The sequence below is a fragment of the Miscanthus floridulus genome, chromosome 16 (assembly GCF_019320115.1).
Source record: "Miscanthus floridulus cultivar M001 chromosome 16, ASM1932011v1, whole genome shotgun sequence".
NCBI lineage: Eukaryota > Viridiplantae > Streptophyta > Magnoliopsida > Poales > Poaceae > Miscanthus > Miscanthus floridulus.
In genome coordinates, this window is record NC_089595.1 from 10,571,001 (window position 1) to 10,587,504 (window position 16,504).

At 50.7% G+C, this 16,504-nt stretch overlaps 2 protein-coding genes across 2 annotated transcripts; both read left to right on the top strand.

Annotated features, from left to right (window-relative positions):
- The first annotated feature begins 5,260 nt into the window (after positions 1 to 5,260).
- LOC136510252 (cysteine endopeptidase Rep1-like) lies at positions 5,261 to 7,484 on the top strand. The gene is made up of 3 exons (XM_066504769.1): positions 5,261 to 5,378; positions 6,882 to 7,363; positions 7,458 to 7,484. Exons 1-3 carry the CDS (start codon positions 5,261 to 5,263, stop codon positions 7,482 to 7,484), a joined length of 627 nt encoding a protein of 208 aa, XP_066360866.1.
- Positions 7,485 to 10,654: 3,170 nt separating this feature from the next.
- On the top strand, positions 10,655 to 11,153 carry LOC136510253 (cysteine proteinase EP-B 2-like). Its single transcript, XM_066504770.1, has 2 exons — positions 10,655 to 11,032; positions 11,127 to 11,153. Exons 1-2 carry the CDS (start codon positions 10,655 to 10,657, stop codon positions 11,151 to 11,153), a joined length of 405 nt encoding a protein of 134 aa, XP_066360867.1.
- Positions 11,154 to 16,504: the final 5,351 nt, after the last annotated feature.

Consider the following 16,504-nt stretch of genomic DNA (forward strand, 5'->3'; position numbering starts at 1 on the left):
TCCAAGTAAATATCTCCACCTTCTCTATGAAGTAGGTGTTCTTCATGCCGCATCAATTGGATATACGTACTTATGACCTGCAATTTTTTAATTTGTCAAATTAAAAATTGGCATATTTTTTTCGCATGAACATCAGTTAATTAATGCAAAAGCAGTGTTAAACATGCTTACAGCGCCATCGACTTGGGCATCATCATGGAAAAGGCAGCCCATGTCATCTCTATCTACCCAAGCATCATCGATTCGGACGAGTACATTTTTCATATGTTTTCCTTTCATGTATTCAATTACCTGAGCATCTTCTTGTGTACACTCATAATCTACAGGGAAAATATTTATGTTATAATTAATTAATTCCCAAATATGAGGACGTCTTACCTTCTGGCAGGACATTTGCATTGTTTGCCTTTTTAGGATTATTATATCAAGGCATTGCCATAACATTCTCGTCAGCACGCTTACTGTCTTCGCCTTTTTCTACATCAACTCTTTTTACGGCATTGTCTTTGATCTGCACTTCATCAGGGTTGTGCCTCCGGCGCTGTTACTTTCAAGAAATTAGAGTACTTAAAGCAAACCATCCCCTTTGGATACATTAGCATGGGATAACATCGTAGTATTCTGGTCCTATTGTGTCGGCCTACGAATCGTCGAAGTAATGATTGATAGGGACAACCAGGAGGGCATTCGTATTTCATAGTCAGGGGTGAAATTCTTAGGTTTAGGGAAGACGAACAACTGTGAAAGAATTTGTCAAGGATGTTTTCATTAATTAAGAACGAGCGTTGGGGGGCTCGAAGACGATCAGATAACATCCTAGTATATATATTTTTTGTTAGCACTAGGTTAAATAGAATTTAAGCCATACTCCCTCCGTCCTGAAATATAGTGTATTGTGACTTCTAAAATTTATACGAAAATATAATGCATTCTATGTGATGACTATGCCTAGATTTGGCAAATTGTTTTTTAGAAAGAAAACCATAATTTGTGGAGAAACTCTTTAATGGGGTATAATTCATGGGTACATGCATCATTTGAGTGTTTTCTTAAGTTGTCTTAAAATTTTTAGAATGGACTATATTACCGGACGGATGGAGTAAATCATAAAATTGGTTGCATCTCCCTTCCTATCGCCTTTGACCTAAAAAAAACAAGTCCCACAAAGTACATCGAATGCTATAGAATTGGTAAAAGGTCCTATGGTCGGTGGTAGCACTATCCATTGAGAAGCGCTAGCCACTAGTATTTGAACCTGGTGTGGCAAAGTGTTTTCTATTTTTTTTCCAAAGAAAGGTAGTGTATACGCACGCTTGTGTGTTTCCTACGCACGGGGGCTAGAGCCTCCCATGTGTATGGACTCATGTGCGCGTGTGTGCGAATGGTGTGAGCGTGAAGTGTGTGCGTCGTGTTGTACCCTGCGAAAGAAATGCTATAGAATTGAGGTGCCTTTTCTTTTAGAAAAAAAAAACTTGAATATAATTTAATTTTTTAAAAGACGTGGTACTTTTTATATAAAAATACCCTTCTAATAATTGCCTGTAAATTTATATACTTTTTATTCTTAAAAATACTCCTCTCTACTCCTCGGTGCCTAAAAAATTTAAAATCTTGTGGTCCACAATTTTTTTTTCGAAAGAAAAGGAGAGGCAGGCTCGTCTCATTGGCGTGCGTTAGGTGAGTAGGGAAGGCAACTAGGCAAGGCAGCTTTCCGATCCTTTTCACAGATCGAGGTCCGATACGGATCTACCTTTCTGTTGTTGTTCAAACAAAATAATATTCCTCCGATGCTCTTTTTTTAGTTCTCGTGGATCACAAGGCCAATCGATGCCTTTGTCGGTTAAGGAAAGCATCATGCATGTTTATTTTTTTTCCCCCACTAGGTAGGTTTTGCTAAAATATACTCCCTCGGGGAAAGAATAGGCGTAATATCTTTCAAAAAAAAAGTATGCTATATATAGATGTATGCTGCGATAAAGGCCTTGTTTAGATCACCTCTAAAAGTTTTTTCACTCTCTCTCATCATATTAATTTTTGGACGCATGTATGGAGCATTAAATGTAGATAAAAAAATAACTAATTGTACAGTTTGGTTATAAATCACGAGACGAATCTTTTAAGCCTAGTTAGTCTATGATCGGACAAAGTTTGTCAAATACAAACGAAACGTGCTACAGTGTGTGGCGTGTGCATTACCCTTGTTGACTGCCTGGCAAGGATAGATCGTATAAGGGGCATTACTGCATTACCCTTGTTGACTGCAGGGATTTAGAGGGTGTTTAGTTGGGTGAATTTTAGATTTTGGGTTACTGTAGCACTTTCGTTTTTATTCGGTAATTAGTGTTCAATTATGGTCTAATTAGGCTCAAAACGTTCGTCTCGCGATTTCCAACCAAACTGTGCAATTAGTTTTTTTTCGCCTACATTTAATGCTCCATGCATGTATCACAAGATTCGATGTGATAGGTACTGTAGCACTTTTTTGAAATTTGGCCTGGCAACTAAACACGGGCTTACATTGTGCAGACATAAAATACAGTCACCAGAATTTTGTTTCATCGTGCTGGCTACGAACATGTAAAACTGCATGTAAAACCAGTGAACACACATGATGCGTTCCTTAAACTGCATATAAAACTGCTACGAACAACCAAAGCTCTCAAGAATTGGAGGCGGAAATCAAATTTTACTACAGTTCAAGCATACAATAATTAGAACACCATAAAAATTTCACTATAATTGGATCATAGAAACTATAGTTATAAATTATTTCAATTAATTACAGAAAAGCATAGATCTAAATCTACAGCAAAAACTCTGTACTAAAGCATACCATATTATATATTCACCGTGTAGATCTACTCATATGGAGTCCAACAAAATTATATTTTCTATTTTATAATTTTTCTATGATTTACTATGATTTCTCAATGATTTAGCCGAAATAAATAAAAAAGAAAAAGATAAAACCACCTTTAAAACCGCTCTAGGTAGGTAAAATGCATGATTTAAAAAGTTGAGGGAGGTGGTTTGTCCGGTTTTGGAGTTCAGGAGAAAGAACACATTTTCGTAAAAGTTTGGGGAGGAAAAATTGACTTTTTCTGAGAAAAAATGGTACCGGACAAAATAATTCGGCCCAATTTGAATTTTCGGCCCAGCCTAAGGTCCCTAGTAGCCCACGTAAACCCTCGTTACATATAAAAGCACAGACACAGCAGTAGAAACCCTAGAAATTTATTTTTCCTCCCTCCCCTTCGTCTGGATCACCGCCGTCGCTCTGCTCGTGCTCGTGGCTGCCTTGGCCCTGGTGGCCACGGTGCAGGCCGGCTTCTACCTCACGGCGGAGGACCTGGAGAGCGACGAGGCTCTGTGGGAGCTATACGGCCGATGGGCTGCTCACCACGGGGTGGTGCGCAAGCCCGGCCGCTTCGCGACCTTCAAGGCGAACGCCCACATGCTCCACGGCAAGCAGCGACACGCGGGCGAGCTGATGGCCCTCAACGTCTTCGGCGACCGGTCCTTCGACGAGGTCGTGGCAACCACGTCGTGCGTGGGGAGCCCCTCTCCCACGGAGCTGGAGGAGTTGCCCGTCATCGACCTCGACCTCCTCGCCGCCACGCAAGATCTCCCCAGCAAAGTCGACTGGAGGTCTGAAAATGCTGTCACTGATCTCCCCAGTTCCTCCTCGACTGTACCTACCCGTACGTCGACCACAGAAGTAACTGCAGCAGCGGCAGTAGGTCAAGGTTTTCATTTTCGGAAATTAAAATTTATCGGGGGTCACAGATAGAGAGGATAAACAGGATATATTGAAAATATCGGACCAAATTCAAATAAAATTTAATTTGAATTTTAAGTGAATTTAAATAAAATTAAATAAAATTTGTACGAAAAAGATAGATATTTTCTTATCGGCACCCACGGATAAAAAGGATATATCGGAAATATCAGAAGATTTCGGCCGAAAAAGAAAACAGGTCCGAGTCCGAGTACCACCCATACCAGGGGTTTCGGGGCATTTGCGACACTGGCAGGTTTCACTGGTCTGCGAAAGTATCGGGCTGGTTTAGACTACAGAGGTTCAACGCGACGAATCTGAAGCTGGCGGTGTCGCAAGAGCTGGTACCTGCAGCGACGGATCTAGGAAATATTTCAGGGGTCTGAACAACACTGCTGCTCGATCTTAAGTCTCAGCCTCCTACAATATAGAACTTTGCCTAAAAATTCATGGTGGCTCCCAAGGGTTCCACTGTTCCGGTATGGGTAGGGGGGCTTGAGCCCCCCGCGCTGGATCCGCCCCTGTTCTTATCGGGGTGGACGCGGACTTCATTCATTGGGATCCGATGGTCCGCGGCCCCGTCTACTATGGGGCGGGCACCACCACCCTCACCCACGCCGTCTTGGTCGTGGGATACGACGTCGACGATCTGGGCGAGCAGTACTGGATAGTCAAGAATTCATGGGGTACACAGTGGGGCGATCACGGCTACATATCAACATCAACGCCGCGGCCAACAACGGGATCGTTGGCAAGTCGGGGGTCGCCGGCATCCTCACCCATGCGATATATGTTGAGTAGCTGTGCTGGTATGTACTGTAAGTTTTACTTATTACACTACTACAGAAAACGCTTCCGCGGCGGGCGTTTTTAGTTTACCGCGGCGGGCAAAGCCATCCGCCACCGTGCAAAGGTCACGGTAAATCGTGGCCTTCCCACGGCGGGCAGCTGCCCGCCGCGGTTAATGATTTCAAAAAAACAAAAAAAGAAAAGAAAACCCTAGACAGGCCCGACAAACCCATCCACGGGCCCACCGAGCCCATCTAGGGCTGCAGCGCCGCCGCCACCGGATCTGGATCGGGCCGCCATGGTGGAGGCCGCCGCCAGATCCACGGATCCAGCCTCGCCACGGACAGATCCAGCCTTCACGAGCTCGCCGCCGACGGATCCATCCGCCTCCGGGGATGGCCTCGATCCGCTGCATCCACGCGCGCCGCCACTCGATCATCCATGCGCCGCCGCCGCTGATGGCGCCTGGTGTAGCACCACCGTGACGGGCGCCGCCGGGTGGAGCACCGTCGGGATCCGCCGCCGCCGCGGCTCGATCTGTCCCCCCCCCCCCCCCCCCGCGAACGGATCCGCAGGGAAGAAGGTGGAGGGGGCGCCGGATCCGGCCTTCCCCCACCGCTGGCGAGCCGGCCACGCCCGCGCCGCTCTCCGCCCCGGGCCTCCGCGCCTCCGGGCCACGCCGAGAGGCCGGCCATGCCCGCGAGGCTGCGCCTCCTCTCCGGAACGCCGCGCCTCCGGCCGACGAGGCTGAGCCGCCGCACCTTCGCGCCGAGAGGCCACCACGGCGTGCTCCACCACCCTGCCAAGAGGAGTGAGGGAGGGAAGAGAGAGTGAGAGGTGAGGAGGAGGGGAGACGGGAGTGGAAGGAGAGGGGTGCGGTGAGATGGGAGGGAGAGGAGTGAGGGGAGGGCGAGCTCCACCACAGCGCGAGAGTCCTTCGGCTTCGCAGTCGTCTCGCGGCGAGTGGGAGGGAGAGGGGTGCGGTGGCTGAAGCTGGGTGAAACCCTAACACCTCCCTTTTATATGAAGCCCAATAGATCGGCTGATTTGGGCTCAAAATTGGGCCAGCATTTTACGTGACGGGCCTTATAGGATGCCCGCCACGGTAAATCGATTTACCGTGGCGAGCATCTTAAGACGTCCGCCACGGTAAATGCCCTATTTACCGTAGCGGGCATCTTAAGACGTCCGCCACGGTAAATCGATTTACCGTGGCGGGCTAAAGTGCCCGCCACGATAAATAAAAAATGCCCACCGCGGTAAATCGTGGCATCTACCGCAGCGGGCAAAAAAGGTGGCCGCCACGGAGTGTAAAAATGCAACGCTGCGCATAATCGTTTGTGTAGTAGTGTTATTGAGTGATTAGATTCTCTCTATGTTCTCGAGCAAGGATCGATTGTTAGTTTCATTGTTGGCTATGTGTTCTGTATACTTACAGTTGATCATTTTAAGCATACTTACAGTTGCAATATTGGTAATTTACTTACAGTTTCAGTTTAATTCTAGTTGGTGGATAATATTGACCGTAATTAGTATCTTCTAGGTTGGAAAGCTTGGCCCTGCAAACCAAACTTCATCATGACTGTCCACTTTACTACTCTACTTTTGCATTCCTGCAACTTCTGCCACAACGAACCCATGCCAATCTTATATGGCCAAGCATTCCCTGAGAATTGTTACAATTTGATGTAAACGCACACATGCTAGTTACAGTTTTAGAAAATATTATAACTCAATGTATCTAATCTAACGGCACTATAAATAATTGTATATAAGTTTTCTACAAGTGGCTTTACCTTTGTTGATTACCTCCTTGGTTGAAAATGCAGGTGCTACTGGAATTTGGAGACCAAGGAGTGCCCCCCCCCCCCCCCCCCCTACCGTGGCGAGCATCTTAAGACGTCCGCCACGGTAAATGCCCTATTTACCGTAGCGGGCATCTTAAGACGTCCGCCACGGTAAATCGATTTACCGTGGCGGGCTAAAGTGCCCGCCACGATAAATAAAAAATGCCCACCGCGGTAAATCGTGGCATCTACCGCAGCGGGCAAAAAAGGTGGCCGCCACGGAGTGTAAAAATTTAAAACCGCTCTAGGTAGGTAAAATGCATGATTTAAAAAGTTGAGGGAGGTGGTTTGTCCGGTTTTGGAGTTCAGGAGAAAGAACACATTTTCGTAAAAGTTTGGGGAGGAAAAATTGACTTTTTCTGAGAAAAAATGGTACCGGACAAAATAATTCGGCCCAATTTGAATTTTCGGCCCAGCCTAAGGTCCCTAGTAGCCCACGTAAACCCTCGTTACATATAAAAGCACAGACACAGCAGTAGAAACCCTAGAAATTTATTTTTCCGCCCTCCCCTTCGTCTGGATCACCGCCGTCGCTCTGCTCGTGCTCGTGGCTGCCTTGGCCCTGGTGGCCACGGTGCAGGCCGGCTTCTACCTCACGGCGGAGGACCTGGAGAGCGACGAGGCTCTGTGGGAGCTATACGGCCGATGGGCTGCTCACCACGGGGTGGTGCGCAAGCCCGGCCGCTTCGCGACCTTCAAGGCGAACGCCCACATGCTCCACGGCAAGCAGCGACACGCGGGCGAGCTGATGGCCCTCAACGTCTTCGGCGACCGGTCCTTCGACGAGGTCGTGGCAACCACGTCGTGCGTGGGGAGCCCCTCTCCCACGGAGCTGGAGGAGTTGCCCGTCATCGACCTCGACCTCCTCGCCGCCACGCAAGATCTCCCCAGCAAAGTCGACTGGAGGTCTGAAAATGCTGTCACTGATCTCCCCAGTTCCTCCTCGACTGTACCTACCCGTACGTCGACCACAGAAGTAACTGCAGCAGCGGCAGTAGGTCAAGGTTTTCATTTTCGGAAATTAAAATTTATCGGGGTCACAGATAGAGAGGATAAACAGGATATATTGAAAATATCGGACCAAATTCAAATAAAATTTAATTTGAATTTTAAGTGAATTTAAATAAAATTAAATAAAATTTGTACGAAAAAGATAGATATTTTCTTATCGGCACCCACGGATAAAAAGGATATATCGGAAATATCAGAAGATTTCGGCCGAAAAAGAAAACAGGTCCGAGTCCGAGTACCACCCATACCAGGGGTTTCGGGGCATTTGCGACACTGGCAGGTTTCACTGGTCTGCGAAAGTATCGGGCTGGTTTAGACTACAGAGGTTCAACGCGACGAATCTGAAGCTGGCGGGTGTCGCAAGAGCCGGTACCTGCAGCGACGGATCTAGGAAATATTTCAGGGGTCTGAACAACACTGCTGCTCGATCTTAAGTCTCAGCCTCCTACAATATAGAACTTTGCCTAAAAATTCATGGTGGCTCCCAAGGGTTCCACTGTTCCGGTATGGGTAGGGGGGCTTGAGCCCCCCGCGCTGGATCCGCCCCTGTTCTTATCGGGGTGGACGCGGACTTCATTCATTGGGATCCGATGGTCCGCGGCCCCGTCTACTATGGGGCGGGCACCACCACCCTCACCCACGCCGTCTTGGTCGTGGGATACGACGTCGACGATCTGGGCGAGCAGTACTGGATAGTCAAGAATTCATGGGGTACACAGTGGGGCGATCACGGCTACATATCAACATCAACGCCGCGGCCAACAACGGGATCGTTGGCAAGTCGGGGGTCGCCGGCATCCTCACCCATGCGATATATGTTGAGTAGCTGTGCTGGTATGTACTGTAAGTTTTACTTATTACACTACTACAGAAAACGCTTCCGCGGCGGGCGTTTTTAGTTTACCGCGGCGGGCAAAGCCATCCGCCACCGTGCAAAGGTCACGGTAAATCGTGGCCTTCCCACGGCGGGCAGCTGCCCGCCGCGGTTAATGATTTCAAAAAAACAAAAAAGAAAAGAAAACCCTAGACAGGCCCGACAAACCCATCCACGGGCCCACCGAGCCCATCTAGGGCTGCAGCGCCGCCGCCACCGGATCTGGATCGGGCCGCCATGGTGGAGGCCGCCGCCAGATCCACGGATCCAGCCTCGCCACGGACAGATCCAGCCTTCACGAGCTCGCCGCCGACGGATCCATCCGCCTCCGGGGATGGCCTCGATCCGCTGCATCCACGCGCGCCGCCACTCGATCATCCATGCGCCGCCGCCGCTGATGGCGCCTGGTGTAGCACCACCGTGACGGGCGCCGCCGGGTGGAGCACCGTCGGGATCCGCCGCCGCCGCGGCTCGATCTGTCCCCCCCCCCCCCCCCCCCGCGAACGGATCCGCAGGGAAGAAGGTGGAGGGGGCGCCGGATCCGGCCTTCCCCCACCGCTGGCGAGCCGGCCACGCCCGCGCCGCTCTCCGCCCCGGGCCTCCGCGCCTCCGGGCCACGCCGAGAGGCCGGCCATGCCCGCGAGGCTGCGCCTCCTCTCCGGAACGCCGCGCCTCCGGCCGACGAGGCTGAGCCGCCGCACCTTCGCGCCGAGAGGCCACCACGGCGAGCTCCACCACCCTGCCAAGAGGAGTGAGGGAGGGAAGAGAGAGTGAGAGGTGAGGAGGAGGGGAGACGGGAGTGGAAGGAGAGGGGTGCGGTGAGATGGGAGGGAGAGGAGTGAGGGGAGGGCGAGCTCCACCACAGCGCGAGAGTCCTTCGGCTTCGCAGTCGTCTCGCGGCGAGTGGGAGGGAGAGGGGTGCGGTGGCTGAAGCTGGGTGAAACCCTAACACCTCCCTTTTATATGAAGCCCAATAGATCGGCTGATTTGGGCTCAAAATTGGGCCAGCATTTTACGTGACGGGCCTTATAGGATGCCCGCCACGGTAAATCGATTTACCGTGGCGAGCATCTTAAGACGTCCGCCACGGTAAATGCCCTATTTACCGTAGCGGGCATCTTAAGACGTCCGCCACGGTAAATCGATTTACCGTGGCGGGCTAAAGTGCCCGCCACGATAAATAAAAAATGCCCACCGCGGTAAATCGTGGCATCTACCGCAGCGGGCAAAAAAGGTGGCCGCCACGGAGTGTAAAAATGCAACGCTACGCATAATCGTTTGTGTAGTAGTGTTATTGAGTGATTAGATTCTCTCTATGTTCTCGAGCAAGGATCGATTGTTAGTTTCATTGTTGGCTATGTGTTCTGTATACTTACAGTTGATCATTTTAAGCATACTTACAGTTGCAATATTGGTAATTTACTTACAGTTTCAGTTTAATTCTAGTTGGTGGATAATATTGACCGTAATTAGTATCTTCTAGGTTGGAAAGCTTGGCCCTGCAAACCAAACTTCATCATGACTGTCCACTTTACTACTCTACTTTTGCATTCCTGCAACTTCTGCCACAACGAACCCATGCCAATCTTATATGGCCAAGCATTCCCTGAGAATTGTTACAATTTGATGTAAACGCACACATGCTAGTTACAGTTTTAGAAAATATTATAACTCAATGTATCTAATCTAACGGCACTATAAATAATTGTATATAAGTTTTCTACAAGTGGCTTTACCTTTGTTGATTACCTCCTTGGTTGAAAATGCAGGTGCTACTGGAATTTGGAGACCAAGGAGTGCCCCCCCCCCCCCCTCTACCGTGGCGAGCATCTTAAGACGTCCGCCACGGTAAATGCCCTATTTACCGTAGCGGGCATCTTAAGACGTCCGCCACGGTAAATCGATTTACCGTGGCGGGCTAAAGTGCCCGCCACGATAAATAAAAAATGTCCACCGCGGTAAATCGTGGCATCTACCGCAGCGGGCAAAAAAGGTGGCCGCCACGGAGTGTAAAAATTTAAAACCGCTCTAGGTAGGTAAAATGCATGATTTAAAAAGTTGAGGGAGGTGGTTTGTCCGGTTTTGGAGTTCAGGAGAAAGAACACATTTTCGTAAAAGTTTGGGGAGGAAAAATTGACTTTTTCTGAGAAAAAATGATACCGGACAAAATAATTCGGCCCAATTTGAATTTTCGGCCCAGCCTAAGGTCCCTAGTAGCCCACGTAAACCCTCGTTACATATAAAAGCACAGACACAGCAGTAGAAACCCTAGAAATTTATTTTTCCTCCCTCCCCTTCGTCTGGATCACCGCCGTCGCTCTGCTCGTGCTCGTGGCTGCCTTGGCCCTGGTGGCCATGGTGCAGGCCGGCTTCTACCTCACGGCGGAGGACCTGGAGAGCGACGAGGCTCTGTGGGAGCTATACGGCCGATGGGCTGCTCACCACGGGGTGGTGCGCAAGCCCGGCCGCTTCGCGACCTTCAAGGCGAACGCCCACATGCTCCACGGCAAGCAGCGACACGCGGGCGAGCTGATGGCCCTCAACGTCTTCGGCGACCGGTCCTTCGACGAGGTCGTGGCAACCACGTCGTGCGTGGGGAGCCCCTCTCCCACGGAGCTGGAGGAGTTGCCCGTCATCGACCTCGACCTCCTCGCCGCCACGCAAGATCTCCCCAGCAAAGTCGACTGGAGGTCTGAAAATGCTGTCACTGATCTCCCCAGTTCCTCCTCGACTGTACCTACCCGTACGTCGACCACAGAAGTAACTGCAGCAGCGGCAGTAGGTCAAGGTTTTCATTTTCGGAAATTAAAATTTATCGGGGTCACAGATAGAGAGGATAAACAGGATATATTGAAAATATCGGACCAAATTCAAATAAAATTTAATTTGAATTTTAAGTGAATTTAAATAAAATTAAATAAAATTTGTACGAAAAAGATAGATATTTTCTTATCGGCACCCACGGATAAAAAGGATATATCGGAAATATCAGAAGATTTCGGCCGAAAAAGAAAACAGGTCCGAGTCCGAGTACCACCCATACCAGGGGTTTCGGGGCATTTGCGACACTGGCAGGTTTCACTGGTCTGCGAAAGTATCGGGCTGGTTTAGACTACAGAGGTTCAACGCGACGAATCTGAAGCTGGCGGTGTCGCAAGAGCCGGTACCCTGCAGCGACGGATCTAGGAAATATTTCAGGGGTCTGAACAACACTGCTGCTCGATCTTAAGTCTCAGCCTCCTACAATATAGAACTTTGCCTAAAAATTCATGGTGGCTCCCAAGGGTTCCACTGTTCCGGTATGGGTAGGGGGGCTTGAGCCCCCCGCGCTGGATCCGCCCCTGTTCTTATCGGGGTGGACGCGGACTTCATTCATTGGGATCCGATGGTCCGCGGCCCCGTCTACTATGGGGCGGGCACCACCACCCTCACCCACGCCGTCTTGGTCGTGGGATACGACGTCGACGATCTGGGCGAGCAGTACTGGATAGTCAAGAATTCATGGGGTACACAGTGGGGCGATCACGGCTACATATCAACATCAACGCCGCGGCCAACAACGGGATCGTTGGCAAGTCGGGGGTCGCCGGCATCCTCACCCATGCGATATATGTTGAGTAGCTGTGCTGGTATGTACTGTAAGTTTTACTTATTACACTACTACAGAAAACGCTTCCGCGGCGGGCGTTTTTAGTTTACCGCGGCGGGCAAAGCCATCCGCCACCGTGCAAAGGTCACGGTAAATCGTGGCCTTCCCACGGCGGGCAGCTGCCCGCCGCGGTTAATGATTTCAAAAAAACAAAAAAGAAAAGAAAACCCTGGACAGGCCCGACAAACCCATCCACGGGCCCACCGAGCCCATCTAGGGCTGCAGCGCCGCCGCCACCGGATCTGGATCGGGCCGCCATGGTGGAGGCCGCCGCCAGATCCACGGATCCAGCCTCGCCGTGGACAGATCCAGCCTTCACGAGCTCGCCGCCGACGGATCCATCCGCCTCCGGGGATGGCCTCGATCCGCTGCATCCACGCGCGCCGCCACTCGATCATCCATGCGCCGCCGCCGCCGATGGCGCCTGGTGTAGCACCACCGTGACGGGCGCCGCCGGGTGGAGCACCGTCGGGATCCGCCGCCGCCGCGGCTCGATCTGTCCCCCCCCCCGCGAACAGATCCGCAGGGAAGAAGGTGGAGGGGGCGCCGGATCCTGTAACACCCCGGTGTTATGATCTTATTTAGCGCCACGATTTAGGCCTCAGTAAAATTTCCAGAACGAGTTTCTCGAATTTTAGATATTTAGCTTATGTTTTAAATGCCATTTTTAGCAAACTATACCGAGCAAAGCAATTAAATAGCGTTTAAATATTTTGTCTCTATGGGTTAGTGCGAAGTACGAACTTTTGTGTGAAATAATTATTGGTGGAAGTTAATCTGATCGGACGATGCATAAACACATAATGTGATGAGACAAAGCACAATATTCATTTAATTTTTTTTGACGTGACTTGGTTGGGTCTCATGAGACGTACTGTCATGCTAAACTAGAAGTGTCTGCACTAGTGTAGTGTAGTACGTGTTCTATATATAATATGTAACTGTACTGTACTCATGTCATTATCACCCCATCTCTGATCTATCCTCCCGGCTCCTTTCCTGGCAGTAAAAATTTTGCAAGTGACGGGAGTGGTTTGTAGCGTCAACAGCCATCACGTCCTCTGCTCATCCTAGCCTGGCCCCTCTCTGCTGTTTGCCCCTTGGACGCCCTGATGGCCGACCCGTGTAATGTCGTCGTCCCACATTTTATCTATCTCACTCTCTCGGTGACTGCCCTGTCTTGCCTATCTTGTCTCTGTCTGTCCTCTGTGCTGCTGCCTTTCTTTTAATCAATGTCGCTGTCTATCGTGTCTCTGCCTATCGTTGCTAGTCATTGTGCCACTGTTTCCCTCTGCCACTGCTGTCTCCTGTCGTCCTTCTTTGTTTCCCTTTTTCTTCTACCAGGCCAGTAGCCGAAGCCGTCCTCACCAACCAAGCATCTTGTTTTTCTTCCCTCCTCGGTTCCTGCCTCGCGCCCGCCATCGCTGCGCCCCATCCCCGTCAGAGCAGGTCTTCCCCGCGCGGTGCGCGTCCCTCGGTCCTGGCCGCACTGGACCGCAGCCGCAGCAGCCACAGTGCACCACCACCGCAGTCGCCGCTGCCTGGCCATCGCGAGCGTAGGCGCACCCGCGCCACCAGCGTCCCTCCGCTTCCTTTTCCGTGCCCCGCAGCGGCACAGCCGCCCTGCCAGCCGCCCTCCCGTGCGCCGTGCCTGCGCGGCTCCTTGCTCCACTTCCGGCTCGCACTCTCCGCAGCGTCCGCCGGGAGCCACGCGGTGCCGGTGGCTGGGATTTGGGCCAGCCGCGTCCGTCCCCGCGCTCCTGCGCCGCGCTGGACTAGAGCCTGGGCGCTGCCCCACTGCGCACCCGTGCTCCGCTGCCGGTGCCGTGGAGCTGCCGCGGCGCTTGCTGCCCCACCGGGACCCGCGCCGTCCTGCTGCTGCGCCCATCGCCGTCAGTCGCGCTGCGAGCGCTGCTCCTCGGCCGCTGGCCCGTCTATGCCCGCATCCGCGCACCTCCAAGCGCCGAGCCCCCGCGGAGCTCCTCGACCGCGCCTGTCGTCCTCTGTGCGGGGAGGCCACACCACCGCCACGCCGTGCCTCCTTTCCCTGCTCCTGCACCGCAGTCCGAGGCGCTCTCTTCCGGTTTCCCGCGCGCGCGCACGCCCTCAGTTAGCGTCGCCGGTCACGAGCGTCGACGCACGTGGCCGGAGCTCCACGCTCTGCCTCCGGCCGTGCTGTGCCCGCCTGTGGATACGCCCGGCAGCGGTCATGCCGTGATGCCTCCTCCTCCTCGCCGTCGACGGTCTCACGACGGATTTGGTCACCGACCGGATCTCCGGCAGTGCTCTGTTCTTGTGAAGGTGAGAAGGTGAGGACGTAGGGAATGCAAATACGAGATTGTCCAAGGGTCTAGGTGTAAATTACGAGACTCATATAAATAGTGGTTTGGACCTCGGGTTGATTAGCGAATAGAGCAGGGTTGTTTTCGCATAAATCACCAGGCCGGTCTGTGGACAGACCGCTTGGGCCGATCGCCCGCCTGGGCCGCTGCCCGCGTCGCCTGCGCCTTTGCCGCTGTCGCGCGCCATCTGCCTTGGGCCGCCGTGCCTGTGGGCCGCCTGCTTGGTCGGCCTGCTGCCGCGCTGCTGGCCTGGCTGCGCCGCTGGGCCATGTCTGGCCAGTAGGCCGCGCGTTTTGTCTACGGGCCGAGCCGGCCGCTCGGGCCCTTACTCTTTTTGTGTTAGTTTTTGTTAAGTCAGTGCTCTTCCAAATTTGAAAATAAATAGCAGAAAAATCAGTTTAATGCCAAACCAATTTTGTTAGTCTTCTAAAATCATGCTCTACCTGTTAGTATAATTTGTTCACATAGTTTGATAATATTCTTGGAGGCTATATAATTAAATAGGGATACTTAATATTATAAAACATAAACTTGTAGGAATTCCCATGATAAATTGGTAATAGTATTGGATCTAAAATCTTTACAGTAGGTTCGTAGCAATATTAGCTACTCACCATAAATTTTGTAGCTCTAGAATAATTAGTTGCTAGATAAATAATAATGTTCTATTGCGAATAAAGAAACAACTTGGGTTTATATAACGAAAAGAATTGTTGAGAAATAACGCCTTATCCGACAACGGGTATATGTAGCCTAAGTGCGGTCATCGTTAGAACTAGCTCGTTCACTTGAGAGACGTAGAGCGTATTTATATGAGTCACGATTGCAGTCAATTAATTATATCTTTGCATGGCATTACATTGCATATCATAATAGGGACGTCGGTGGATCACGGAGTTGTCGGGAGTTGCTGGAGGAATAGTGCTTTTGGAGATCATGTCGCCATGATGGAAAGCTAACTTCTGATTATATTTTTCCCAGGCAAGCCCCGGTGCATAACCCCTACTTTCTGCAGTTTAAATTATATTTGTGCATTAAGTTTAAGAAGTTGAATGGAACCCACTTGCATACACACCTTTATTCCTATGAGTCTTACTAATATAAAAGGATCGTGTAGATTGCTATGCTACAGGACTCCGGTAGAAGTCGAGTGATTGCCTGTCACTCGCGAGAGATAGGAAATATATTATTGGATTACTATCACTTGGAAAATAATAAATGGTGGAAAGGAAAATGGTGACCGGGCAGGGATATGGTTTGGGTATTGGTGGGTGTAAGAAGTTGTGTCGCCGTGGAGGCGGGTCATAGCTTGGTTACACCGTTTTTCCCTGTCTGGTCGGTTAAGGACCGATCGTTGCATATGACTCTGGGCAGGTCACAGACTTATTATCCCGAGCACATACTTGTGTATGGGCGCTTGGAAGACTTGTTGCTCTCTTGTCGCGGATCCGGCTCTTTCCGGACCGACTGTCAGGGTTTTGTTTTGGTGGAGGAGGTCCTTGCACCGCACTGAGTCCGGGACTCAGGGGCGGGGGCTTGGAGTCCCAGTTTGGACGGGGACCTGGACACCCGGGACATGAGAGTGATGGGTCGGTCCTGCTTGTGCCTGGGGTACAAGCGGGGCGTGTGTTTTCGGGGTACCCAGCTGGGGGCATTGATTCGCGAATCGCCGGGCTATCCGGTACGGCTTGTCTACGGTTTAGCATCGTAGTAAGAAATGAAAGATGAAAGATGGAAGGTGGACAAAGGAAATATGATTGCTTACCACCTGCTTGAAAGTAGCACAGGTGCTTACATAGAATGGTTAGTTAATGAACCAATGCGGCTATTAATAAAAATCGAATATAAGGACGCACGCTTAGTAATGCTTTCTGCAAATGCAACCCACAAACCAGATAGCCTTGCATATCCTTGGAGTCTTTTCTTTTCTCCTATCGGGTAAGTCTTGCTGAGTACAATTGAGTACTCAGGGTTTTATTCCCCCTGTTGCAGGTGACAGGTGGACGCTTGAGCTGACCTTTGTGTGTGGATTCCTCCTGGTGGGCTCAGAGAGGATTTCCTTTACGCTGCGATCGTAGTTGTTATTTATAACTCTCACCAAATACTTTTATAAACGAAAGTTTCATAATCTGTTGTCATAGTCTATATATATCAATACTTCACCATGTCATTAATAGATGTTTATTTCCGCTGTAACTCTGTTCACATGTTTCT